General features: G+C 38.7%; 1 protein-coding gene across 2 annotated transcripts in view; it reads left to right on the top strand.

Annotated features, from left to right (window-relative positions):
• The window catches only part of LOC122556612 (polypeptide N-acetylgalactosaminyltransferase 10-like), a 95,265-nt gene that overhangs the window by 56,156 nt on the left and 25,511 nt on the right, over window positions 1-13,598 (top strand). For both annotated transcript variants that reach the window (XM_043703515.1, XM_043703513.1), the window contains exons 5-6: window positions 10,685-10,870; window positions 11,702-11,885. In XM_043703515.1, the coding sequence (XP_043559450.1) occupies window positions 10,685-10,870; window positions 11,702-11,885 (370 nt within the window). The remainder of the gene's footprint in view (window positions 1-10,684; window positions 10,871-11,701; window positions 11,886-13,598) is intronic.

Below are 13,598 nucleotides of genomic sequence, written 5' to 3'. Positions count from 1 at the left end.
AGTGTGTTGTGGCCCTTTTGAATAGTGTCCTGATGCAGCTTCGTTTGTGTGTGTTGGGGTGGTTACTTTCATAGTTTAGGACTTGGTCCACTACAGCGGACAGCTGAAACTGACAACCGGAAGCAGCAGGGACAGACCACTATAAACACCGGAGGAAACATCAAAGAAGCGCTTCGCAGGAGGCTCCCAAGCACTGATGATGTCGCCTAGCCAGGGGACGAAAAGTTTGCAACAAAAACTTCCAGCTCGGCGAACAGAACCACAACAGTTTCAGAATTTCCAGTCAAGGGCTCCAGCTGCCTCTTCTTTTCCATGGATGTGCAATCCCTTTACATATCCATTCCCCATCGAGATAGTCTCAGGGCTCTCTTCTTCTTGGAAAGGCCTGAACTGTCCCTGTCAACCACAACCTTTTTCCGCTTGGCCAAGCTCGTCCTCACTCTGAACAACTTCTGTTTTAACTCCTCTTTCAACTCCTCTTTCTTCAGGTCAAAGGATGGCCATGGGTACCCACATGAGCCCCAGTTATGCCTGTCTCTTTGTGAGGTACATGAAATATTCCTTGTTCTAGTTCTACTCTGGCCCCCACCCACAACTCTTTCTCCAATACATCTATGAGATCATCGATGCTGCTTCTCTCTCTTGTCTGGAATTGGAAAAGTTTATCAATTTTGCTTCCACCCTGCTCTCACCTTCACCTGGTTTATCTTTGACTTCTCCCTTCCCATACTTGGTATCTCTGTTTCTATTTCTGGGCAAAATCAGAAGTCACATGACACCAGGTTATAGTCCAACAGGTTTATTTGAAATCACATGACGAAGGAGTAGTGTTTCACCCCAGTACAACACATCTTCCACGTGAAGCAGCACTTTACCTGCACTTCATTCAATTTAGTCTACTGCATTTTGCTGCTCAAAATGTGGCCTCTTCTACACTGGGGAAACCAAGTGTAGACTAAGTGACCATGTTGCAAAATGCCTATGTTCTATCTGCAGAAAAAACTCTGAGCTTCCAGTTGGCTGCCCTGTCTCTGGCTTGTTGCAGTACTCTAGCGAAGTTCAGCACAAGCTGGAAGAGCAGCACTACATTTTCCACTTGGGAACTTTACAGCCTTCTGGACTAATATTGAGGTCAACAATTTTAGTACTTGAGGTACCTTACCCCACCCTCCACACACCAGACCTTGTCATCACATGGTCTGCTATTACACTCAACCCATTATTAGCCCCCATTAGCAGCTATTCATTCTCCTAGGCTGACCAGTATCCGCTCCTTTGTCTGTCCAACTGTTGCCTCTCTTTGGGCTGTATCTCTACCTATCATTTACTCTTTTCCTCATCCCGTCACCCTATCTTCTGCATAAAAAAACAATATTTTCCGAGTTCTGAAGAAAGGTTACTGGACCCAAAATGTCAGCTCTGATTTCTCTCCACAGATGCTGCCAGACTGCTGACATTTTTCAGCAATTGTTTTCTGTTGCTGAATACTTTTTTTTTCTGATCAACCTGTTCAGGGACATTATTGCATACCTTGGGAGGTAATTATTGAATCCAGATCTCCTACCTCAAACATAGGGATACTACTACTGTGCCACAAGATCCTCTATAGATACAAAATATTCAGTTAATACCTCAACCATGTCCGCATCCAAAGATGTGCAGGTTAGGTGAATTGGCCATGCTAAGTTACCCAGATTGTTCAGGGATGTGTAAGTTGGGTGCATTATTCAGCGGTAAATGTAGAGTAATAGGTTAGGGGAATGAGTATGGGTGGGTTACTCTTCGGAGGGTAGGTGTGGACTTGTTGGGCCAAATAGCCTGTTTCCACATTACAGACATTCTATGATTTCTTTCATACTTCCATGTGCAAATCACTCACTTTTCTTTTGTCTCTAATTGGCACAACACCTCTTTTTACTACGCTTTTTCTGTTTATCTACATATAGAAAATTTGGAATTCCTTTTATGTTAGCTGCTAGTGTCTTCTCTCTTCCTGTCTTCTCTCACTTGTTTTTCCACCTCTTTTCTGAACCTTGCCTCTCAAATGTAGTTTTTACTTGACATCTATCATGGGCCCAGTTCTTCTTCATTATCTTAATTTCTATTTCCTTTGTTACGTGGATCTCTGTATTTGTTTGCCCTACCTTTCCCTTTTGAGAGAATATCCCTTGACTGTGCCTGAACCATTTCTTCTTTGAAGATAATCCATTATTCAGTTACAGTTTCTATCCTCCTGACCATAACCTTTTGATTTCAGTCTATCCAGCCCATCTATGTATTTGCCCTATTCAAGGCAATAGTCCCCAGATAATTATTGTGACTCTGGATTTCTACTGTCATCCTAAATCTTATAACACAATCATCACTGTCCCTAAAATATTTTCTCACTGACATTTGATCGACTTGGTCCACATCATTCCCAAAGTTCAGGACTAGCAGTGACTCCTTTTTTTTGTTGGTCTGGATATATACTGCTGTCAAATTCTGCCAGACATAATCTAGGAATGTTTGCCTTCCTCTCCTTTTCTATTAGTCCCAATCTGCATTCTGTCTATCATAACTACAGTATAATTGCACCTCTCTGTAATTTCCACACAGATGTGTTTATCTATATCCTTTCCACTAGTTGGTGGCTGAATAGACTACACTAAGCAATGTAATTGCACCTTACTTTTTCTTTTGTCAGTGACAAGAGGGAGAGGGTGAATTAAATTATTTTTACTTTCCTTTTTCCCATCCATAACAGAGTTTTAAAATTTTCTTTTGCTGTTTCATTTTCCCTTTTGAACCTAATCAGGTGTGTTTTCCAAAACCTTGTTTGTGAAGTTCAATTTTAAAATGACTCTGAATAATATATGTTAAAATAAAACAAAGTAGACAGTATTACTGTATTCAAACCCATGGGAATGGTTCATAATATCCACTCTAATACAAACACATCCAAGAAATGTAGAAAAGAGAAGTTACAAATTACTTAAAGTCAAAGATGTCAAAATTAGTTTGTGAGTTAATGAGTCCAGTGAGTCAATGCCATGTAGAGGTTCTTTTATTTGTGCACCAAAGTCCGTTTCACAGGAGAATAAATGCTGTTAAATTTTTGATGACTGTACAGCACTTGTAAGTTAGGAATTGATTTGCTTTGCACGAAACATACAGGATTTATTCCTGGAATGTTTGAGAGGAGTTGTGAAGAGAAACAAATATTAGCTAAACATGGAGTTGCTTACTTCCCTTGTGTTCCAAGCAGACTTACTAAAGACATCAAAAACCATACAGTTAAAGACAATCTAACAACCCAGAACATGCACAGAATGTAGAATTAGAAGCAGCAGTAGGCCATTCTGCATCTTGGATCTGCTTCATCATTTACTAAAATCATGGATTTTGTTTTGAATTCCATGTTCCTATTTACCCCAATAAGCTTAGATATTGTTAGGCAAGGGAACACCATCTTCTGCGGTAGAAAGTTTAAAAAGTTGCACAACCCTAAAGAAACTTTTTTTCCTCATTTGTGTTCAAAGGATGACCCATCTTTTTAAAGCGGTTCTCCCTAGTTCTGGACTTATTTACAAGACTTATTCTTTTCTTGTCCACTTGTTCAGACCATTCAAGATCTTCAATAATGCAATCAAGTCACCCCTCATTCTTCTAATGCCAGTGGAAACAAGTCCAGGCTGTCCACTGTTTCCTTATAAGATGATCCATTCATACTAGGTAGCAAACTAGTAAGCCTCCTCTGAAGCCCATCCAAAGCATTTATATCCATTCTTAAGTAAAGGGACCAAAATTGCACACATTCTTCAAGACATGGTCTCACCAATGCCCTGTATAACTGAAGCAGAACATCCTTCCCTTTATATAAAAGCAAAATATTATAGATATTGGAAATCTGAAATAAAAATAGAAAATACTCGAGAGGGGAAGGAGTCTGACAACATCTATCGAGAAGAAACAGTTAACATTTTAAGTCCCATATGACCCCTTCAGAACTGCTTCAGGATAGTTCTGGAGAAGGGTCATATTCGGTTTGAAGTATTAGCTCTGTTTCTCTCTGAACAGATGCTGCCAGAAATCCCTACCTTTACATTCAATTCTTTCTCATGATAAAGAATAGTATTCCATTCATCATCATCTGTGACTGAGGTTTCTGGCTTAACTCACCTCAATTTTTGACTTTGATCGCTTGGCTGAAAATTATGCTTTGTAACAAATGTCTGTGGAATTATGAATGGGTTTAACAGTCACCTTTTTGAACAATGGCACTGCATTCCGATTCAAAGAAACAAAGTGTTTTATGTTTTAAATGTGAATCCTGTATTGCAGATAGATTAGGACAATATTGTTCAGTTTCAGTGGGGAGGTTCATCACTTGAAATAGCATTGCTCTTTTTTGCATCACAAAGGGTATAATCCTTATGGGGTAAAGAAGAATTATTGCTTTAATTAGCCAGACTAATTATATGGGACAAAAATGAATTATTGTTTTAATTAGCCAGACTGAATTTTGTTTACTTAAATTGATGAGCTTTGTGATTTGAAATCAAAAGAATAGATGATTGGATTTAACTTACATTATTAATAACAGTCCTATTTTTTTCTCAATTTATGACAAATAGCAAAGAGGCATTCTCTGAAGAATTCCTCTGTTATACAATGTCTCTATATGTACACAGCAGTTATTTAGGTCATTATTGTAAATACCTTATGTTGTCAGCATATTTGTAATAAAGGCATGTCTATTTATAAAATATGATAATACCCTCTAAGAAAATTGTAATCTTCAGGAGTCTTCACTAAAAACTGCATCTGACATAATTTAGGTTAGACCCTTTGAGTTTTGAAAGAATGTTATATAACATTGGAACAGCATACATGCAAATCCAATCTTTGCTGCAGTAAGTGACACCAAGATCAAGTTCGTTAAATCAGATTTCTAAATGCCAAAAGTTTATAAATCTCATTAAGGTTTAAGAACAAAAACATGAAATGTGTAAATGTCTTTCAGCCTTTCAAGTTGTGAGGCAGCAGTGCTAACCACTGTGCCACCGTGCCGCCCACTAATCAGATTTATAAATGCCAAAAGTTTATAAATCTCATTAAGGTTTAAGAACAAAAACATGAAATGTGTAAATGTCTTTCAGCCTTTCAAGTTGAAAAATATTTCAGATTCTGTACAAATTGCTTTCTTTAATTTGTGAGGTGAAGTTCTGCTTTAGTACTCCCATTCCTCAAGGACAAATTGAAAAATTACAGTGAATTCATTTAATCTTTGTTCCTACATGATAAACCTAGGCCGATTGCTACTATAGGATAACATATCCATTTCTGGCTTTGGAGGTGATCCAGAAGAGGTTTATAAGAATGATCTGGGGGATGAAGGGCTTGTTATAGGAGGAGCATTTGAGGACTCGGAGTCTGTACTTTGACTTCAGGGGGATGAGGGGAGAATCTGATTGGAACTTACAGGACATTGAAAAGCCTGGAAGAGTGGATGTGAGATGATGAGGACAAGATGCAACCTCAGAGTGAAGGGACAATCCTTGAGAAGTGAGTTGTGGAGGAATTTCCTCAGCCAGAAAATAGTGAATCTGTGGAACTCAATGCTGCAGAGGGCTGTGGAGGCCACATTATTGTGCGTATTTTAGAAAGAAATAGGTTCTTGGTTAGTTAGTTTAGATTCCCTATAGTATGGAAACATTTGGCCCAACAAGTCCACACCGACACTCTGAGGAGTAACCCACCCAGACCCATTTCCCTCTGATTAATTCACCTAACACTATGGACAATCTAGCATGGCCAATTCACCTGACTTGCACATCTTTGGACTGTGGGAGGAACCCCCCGTAGACACTGGGAGAATATGCAATCTCCACACAGACAGTCGTGTGAGGCTGGAATCAAACCCAAAGCCCTGATGGTGTGAGGCAGCAGTGTTAACTGCTATATCACCATGCTGCCCTGCATAAGGGATCAAGGATTACTGGGAAAAGGCAGGAGAATGGGGTTGATAAACATATCAGCCATGATTGAATTGTGGAGCAGATATGTGGGCCAAAATGTCTGTTCCGTTCCTGTGTCTTATGGTCTCATGTTGTTGTTCTAGTGGCTCCATTACCTCTGATTAGGTTCTGCAGCACATTTCATTCCTTTACTCAACAACATTTCTTGTTATAATTTATCCATGTTTGACTTAATGAGATTCATTAAGCTATTATTTTGAATATTATTGACATTGTGTTCGTTATACATTAAAGAGATACCTATGTTTCACTTTTAACTTATGACATGATTATGCATTCAAGATTTTTACATTTTCAACAAGCTAAAGGTTAGAATTTTGGAACAAGATAGTTTATTAGCTCTGTATTTGCGTTGTGACAAGTATTTATGTACATGAAAGGCATGCAGAAGTGGTTAATTCTATTTTTGATCTTCCTCCTGATCACTGCAGTACTCCACCAGCTTCATGGAAAAGTATCTGGCTCATTTGCTGACATAGTGTGTAATACAATTGTAAGATGATAAAGGTTAGCCTGATCATTGACAGTGTTTGTAATAATTATTTAATTAAAAAATTTAGAAAATGCTAGAAGTGCATAATAGATCCAGCAAATCTTTTCTTTTTAGACACTGACCACTTTCAGCATTTGTTTTGTTGATGGTTTGATCTTTTGTTATTTCTGTTTCCTCTTAAATTAGGCGGCAAGTTTAATTTTTTATTTATTCATGATACTCAATACCAATTTAGCATCTTATCTAAAAATTAGTGCCTCCAACTAATGAAAACTTCTTGAACACGTAATCCAGCATGATACTTCAGGGATGTACTTAAAAAATTGGTCTCAACCTTCATCTTTTGAGTTGCAAGTGTTCCCAATGAAACTATGGCTGATATTAATGACCTAAAGAATAAATCGCCTTTTTGCTGATTTATTTTTGCCAGTTGACTAGAATCATGGAAAGTTATAGGCACCCCATGTAATTGGAATGAAAGCTCACAAATGTGGAATAGAACATCAAGAAAAGAAAATAGACCTGTATGTCGACTGGAAGAGATTACTGAGTAAAGGGAATAAAGTGGGAGAGTGAAAAAACTCCAAAGAAATCACTGAACCCCATCCTCCTCTTGTTAGTGGCAAATAGTCTGTCTAAGGCTTTCAGAGCAGTTTGAAAGAAAGCTGGATTTTGTTATTGGGTTTAATGTGAGACCATTTTCAGTTGTCTGCTAAGACTAAGGTTTTTTTCGGAGATTAAGGAAGGGGGAGAAGTGTTGAGTTTACAGATCTTATTAAATTATGCATGTTTTACCGAAATTATATTGGAGTGATTTAGCAGCCAGAGTCAGGGAATGAAATACATCTAAAGATTTAATAACTGACCTACATTCCCAATATTTAAATACTCTGCTGTTAAAGCACCAGTAATTAAAATCCAATAAGTTTATTGTCTTTGGTCAGGGAATAACAGCACAGAATAATAGTTTTTGTTGCTGAAGCACATGCTGACAAAATTAAGTCTGACATACTTACATATGTCAATATTATTGACATGGATTACTGGCGCAAGAATAGGCCATTCAGCCCTTTTGAGCCTGCTGTGCCATTCAAGATGACCATGGCTAATTGAGCATCTCCATACCCTGTTCTTGCTTTCTCCCCTTAGCCCTAGGACCTATATCTAACTGTTGCCAAGAATCCCACAGACTCAGCTGGGTGAAGGAAATTCTCCTCCTATCAGTCCTATATGGTGTTCTGGACTTCCTGGCCATGAGACCATTCTTCCTCCATTTACCCTGTCTGGTCCTCCTAGAATTTTATAGGATTCTATGAGATGAACTTTTTTTTTTAAAGCTCTGGTGAATATAATCCTAAGAAATCCAGTCTCTCTTTATATTGTCAGCCCTGCCATTCCAGCAATCAGACCAGTAAACTTTTGTTGCACTGCCCCCATAGTCTCAGGTAAGATATGATCTCATCAAGGCCCTGAACAATTGAAGTAAGATATTCCTGTTCCTGTAGTCGAATCCTCTTGCTATGAAGGCCAACATGCTATTTACTGCCTTCACCACCTTCTGTACCTGCAGGCTAACTTTCAGCGAGTGGTATACAAGGACACCCAAGTCTTGTTGACCCTTCCCCTTCCCCAACCAATCGTCATTAAGATAATAATCTGCTTCCTTGTTTTTGCTACCAAAGTTGATAACTTCACATTTATCCACAGTGTACTTCACCTGCCTTGCATTTGCCTACTAGCTAAACCTGTCCAAACCACACTGAAACATCCTCCTCAGTTCACCCTCCAAACTTGGAGATTTTACATTTAGTTCCCTCATCTATTATTAATACATACAGTTAAAAGCAGAGATCCAAGCACTGATCCTGTGTTACCCTGCTGCTTGCTGCTCAAAAAAAGGCCCATTTTTCCCTCCTCTTCGTTTCCTGTCTGCCAACCAGTTCTCTATCCATGTCAGTACACTGCCCCAATCCCATGTGCTTTACTTTTACATGCCATTTTCATGTAGGACCTTATTAAAAGCCTTCTGAAAATCCAAGTAAACCACATTCATTGGCTCTCCCTTATCAATTCTAGTAGTTACATCCTCAAAATTCTAAATTAAGTATGATCTCCCTTTCATAAATCCATGCTCATTCTCAGATTCTGCTACTGTTTTCCAAATGCTCTCCTGATAAATCTTTTATAACAGACTCTAGCATTTACCCCACTGTCAAAGTTAGGCTAACCGGTCTATACTTCACTTTTGTCCTCCACTTTTTTCAAATAGTGGAGTTACATTAGAAACCCTCCAATTCATAGGAAGTGTTCCAGCATCTGTAGAATCTTGAAAGTTGGTCACTTATCCATCCACTTTCTGGGTGCACTTTATTTGCATTTAATCCTACAAATTACCCCAATAACATTCCTCTACTAATACTGATTTCCATTAGTTCCTCCCTCTGACTAGATCCTGTGAAACATTATTCTGCCCTCTTTTGTGAAGACAGAACCTAAATATGTGTCAAATTGGTCTTCAGTTTCTTTGTTCCCCATGATATCTTCCCCTGTTTCTGACTCTGAGATATTTTGATATTATTATTGAAATCAAACAACACAATATTGAAAAACTAATATTTTTAAGGAATGTTAGACAGCCTTTGAGTCAGATAGTTTGGCAAAGTCATACCCGTGCCAGAGAACCTAGGCAGAATTTTAGACATAGGTGGAGGAACTAAGTTGGCTAGCTGACAGGCCAGCAAGAAACTCTTGCTCCACAGCCATAATGTGCTGCCGACTGGAGTTGCTGACCAATACGAATGGCTGACAGCTCCACAGTTCTCGCAACATTGGTTGCTGTTGTGTCTGCAGCCTGTGCTAAGAATGAGGCTCAGCAGAACCTCTGGACAAGATAACTAAGGGACATTATGCAGGGAGGGATAGATCATTCTTGGAAATGAGGATGGAGTGATGGATTTTAGAGTCGATGCGGGGAATCCATGCAGAAGGCATGCTATGGTGCTGGGCTGGTCCCTGCCTATTTTAGGTACCCTTTTGCTAAAAATCATACTCTGCAATGACATGAAAAATCTAGCTGCTTGATGTCTGCATTCTATTCTTCTCCCTTTCATAAAATCCACTTTGGAATGATTAAATTGCATATCTCTTTTCAAACACAAGTGATTTGGCATTCACATTCACTTTGTAAATTAAATGGTTGGATTTTGTATGTTTAACAATGTGCCACATTTTATGAAGTAATCAATGGAAGTTTTGGTCTTAGTATTTTCAATCGATTTCAGTATTTTTAAGAAGAGTTCCTAATTAGTTACGATAATCACATTTTTAGTTCAGAATGAATGAATTTATACTACATTTATACCAATGAGGGAAAAATAATCTTGTTTGTAAAGGTCTGACACAGTGCAATGCTGCAAGATAGACTTGCAGGCTTCTTCCAGGAAAGTATATTGATGAAGTATCAGATGCTCTTGTTGGGTTAGGACTAAACTCAATTATTATTGGGTATGTTGTTGACACACTATTTTGTTCCAAATAAGAATTCAGGATTATTGATTTTCATCACGAGGAATATTGAAAGGAATAAAGAAATATTGTGCTTTAGAACATATCAGTCTGATCCTGCTTAATGATGTCATGTAAGTTGTGAGAGATGGTGGCTCAGTGATTAGCGCAGCTGCCTCACAGCACCAGGGGCCTGGGTTCGATTCTAACCTCGGGTGGCTATCTGTGTGGAGTTTTCACATTCTCCCTGTGTCTATGTGCCCTTCTGCTAGGAACTCCAGTTTCCTCCCTCAGTCCAAAGATATGCAGGTTAAGTGACCATGCTAAATTGTCAGCAGTGTTCCAGGAAGGGGCAGGCAGATGGGACTAGTTTAGGTTGGGTTTATGTTCAGCATGGACTGATTGGACCGAAGGATCTGTTTCCGTTCTGTCTAACTCAAAGTGCAGTCTAGGCGGTTAGCCATAGTAAAATGGATTGTGGGGATGGATGGGGGAAACAGTCTGTGGGGGATGCTCTTCAGAGGGTTGGTACAGAATCAATGGGCCAAATGGCATAGCATGGATTCCATGATTCTAAGTTATTTCAGATCTTGTAATGAAATAGAACAGAAACATGGATCAGAACCAATAGTTTCTGCACTTACTTTTATTTAATTTTTCCAAAAAGAATATTTGAAAAAACGCTTGGAAGAATATATGGCACGATTTCCAAAAGTCAGGATTGTACGGGCCAAGAAACGAGAAGGTTTAATTCGAACACGTCTACTGGGCGCCACAGTGGCAAAAGCAGAGGTCATAACCTTCTTGGATTCACACTGTGAAGCAAATGTGAATTGGCTGCCCCCATTGCTTGGTAAGGAGCAAAATCACAAGTTTTATCACCCGTGGAGAAAAGTTGGGATCGTTGGTTTTATTAATTTAAAACTGATTCATAAATTGAGATGTTCCACAACATGATCCTTTGAATTGCATTTACCCCATCATTATTTTTTAATTTGAGCCATGGTAGGTTTTTTTAAAAAAAATTAATATGTAATTTGTCTCTTTAGTGCAGTACTAAATTAGGTAACATCAAAACTAGGTATCTTGGAGTTAATGCTTCATCTTTTGTATCATGCTCTGATGACCTTTGTGTACTAATGATCATGAAATTAAGTTGACTGAATTTGAAATTTGTTCACAGTGGGCCTTGAGAAGCAACAAAGTATTTTATTTTTAAGTGGGAGGGTCCAAGGGGAATTGAATAAGCATGCAGAGAAACTGAAAGGAAAGATGGAAATATAAACTGTAAAAGGGGAGTATAAAGATTGTGGTTTCATACTCCCACAATACCCTTTTTAAATTTGTAACTACTCTACACCCAAATTCTCAATGACCCCCCACCTGGAAAGGAGGAAAGTCATTTGGTGTAGTCTCCTTAAGTGATATCAGCTGATCCCTAATACAAGAGTACATGTGCAAACAAGTTTAGAGTTCGTGGAAATAAGGACCAAGGTAAACAGCTCACCACAGTGCAGTGTCCAGGCTTGCTCAAAAGAATGGTTACTTCTTCTCAAAGTCCTTGTTCTCTTGGATCTCTTCATTCATTCATTTTATTTGAATTATGATTTGCTTTTCATTTAATGTGGTATATATTTTGTCATATTATGAATGTCTTTCAATTGAATCCTCTTCAATATTTCAGATAGAATTGCTCAGAACCGCAAAACAATTGTGTGTCCTATGATCGATGTTATTGACAATGATCATTTTGGATATGAGACGCAGGCTGGTGATGCCATGCGAGGAGCATTTGACTGGGAAATGTATTATAAACGTATTCCAATACCAGTAGAGCTTCGTAAACCAGATCCAAGTGACCCTTTTGAGTAAGTTTAATTCATTTGAAACATTGGTGATCAACAAGGATAAGGCTGTTGTAAGAGTTAAGTGAACAACGATTTTTGGTAGCTGTTGTCCTAGTCCGTTCACTTATTTCTTTAAAAATAGGATGAATTTATTTTGCCTGTGGCCTTTCCTCCATTATCAACACACCAATAATAGTGTGATCCATTTTAAAACAATTGTTACAAATGCAAACATTCATCTTATTCATTTTTATAACCATGCTTGCCTGAAGTGCTCCCACATGCTCTTCTTTCACCGGTTCTCGGCTCCTATTAAGTGCTGTCCCGAGACCTGAATTGCAACAAGTTGGGTTTCTTGATGTTATACAGACTGAGGGCAGCTGGTTTCTGGTTGCGTCTCTGGGAACCCGGTCTTCCCTTTCCATGTTTGACCACCATGGTGCAGAGGTGAGTGGCCTGATTTGTCGCTGTTCTGAGAGATACTGGCAGACAAGTGAATGCCATTCAGTTGGGCCTAGGATCTTCTCAGCACCTTCTTCTCTTCATTACCATCATCATGTTCCTTCTGCTGAACACCTATTTCTTTGAGATATAAGGAATAAAAGTAAGAATAACTAAATTGGAATCAATAAGACAGAGAATGGTTTGGAATCTTCTTTTCCTGGGATGGGAGTGTGACGATGTAAATATTCAGTCATTAACCTGACACCAGCAAGATGTCGTCAAGTTTGCCATTTCCCTCGACAGAACATAATGTTTGCCTGCTAAGTCTATGGACTCCCCTTTAAAGAGGGTCAAGGGTTTAAAGCGAGAGTTGCATCCTCAGAGGCCTACCATTTTGCATCTCATTTCAGCAAGAAGGTAAAATAATTGAAAGCTAAAGGTTGAGGGTGTATGCTTAATTCAGCAGCTGCCAAACAGAATGGGAAAGTTTAAGGAAGTTAAAGAAAGTTAAAGTTAAAATCACCCAGCGCCAGGTTATAGTCCAATAGGTTTATTTGGAAGCACTAGTTTTCGGAGGGTTGCTCCTTCATCAGGTGGTTGTGGAGTATTACACAGAATTTATAGCAAAAGTTTACAGTGTGATGTAACTGATATTATATATTGAGAAAGACCTGGATTGTTTAAGTATCTCCTCTTTTAGAATGAACATGTGGTTTCAATTCTTTCATAAATAAATTGCAGAACTTCTTTAAAGTTACATTCTCAAGTGAACTTGTCATGTCGGCTCAGCTAATGCATTGAAGTTGTGAGGTGCCTTGTGTGAGACTGTTTACACCACAATGTTCAGACTGATTCTAATCTAAAAAAGGGATTTACAACATCTTACATGAACTCGTGGAGTTTTTGAGCAAAATAAAATGTAATTCTGCAAGTACAAGTTCACCCCACAAACGTGTGTGTGTGTGTGCAACACACACACACACACTCATGCAGACCCCCTGTCTCACACAGGCACTCTCTCATATGCTCACACATATGCTCCCACCTTCACGGACATAGGCACCCTCTCACAGACTTATACCCCTTTACACTCTCACTCATACACAAACACACACTCATAACCCCACACACATGTGCACACACACAGAAAAGTTTGTTGGCTTAATTTGTATTTGCAGACTAATATTTTATTTTGCTCAAAAACTGTCTGAATCCATGTAAGATTCTGTATTTATTTTTTAGATTAGAATCAGTCTGACCATTGTGGCACAGACAGTCTCACAAAGGGCA

This window comes from Chiloscyllium plagiosum, chromosome 14 (assembly GCF_004010195.1).
Source record: "Chiloscyllium plagiosum isolate BGI_BamShark_2017 chromosome 14, ASM401019v2, whole genome shotgun sequence".
Lineage (NCBI taxonomy): Eukaryota > Metazoa > Chordata > Chondrichthyes > Orectolobiformes > Hemiscylliidae > Chiloscyllium > Chiloscyllium plagiosum.
This window is presented reverse-complemented; position numbering and strand designations above follow the sequence as displayed.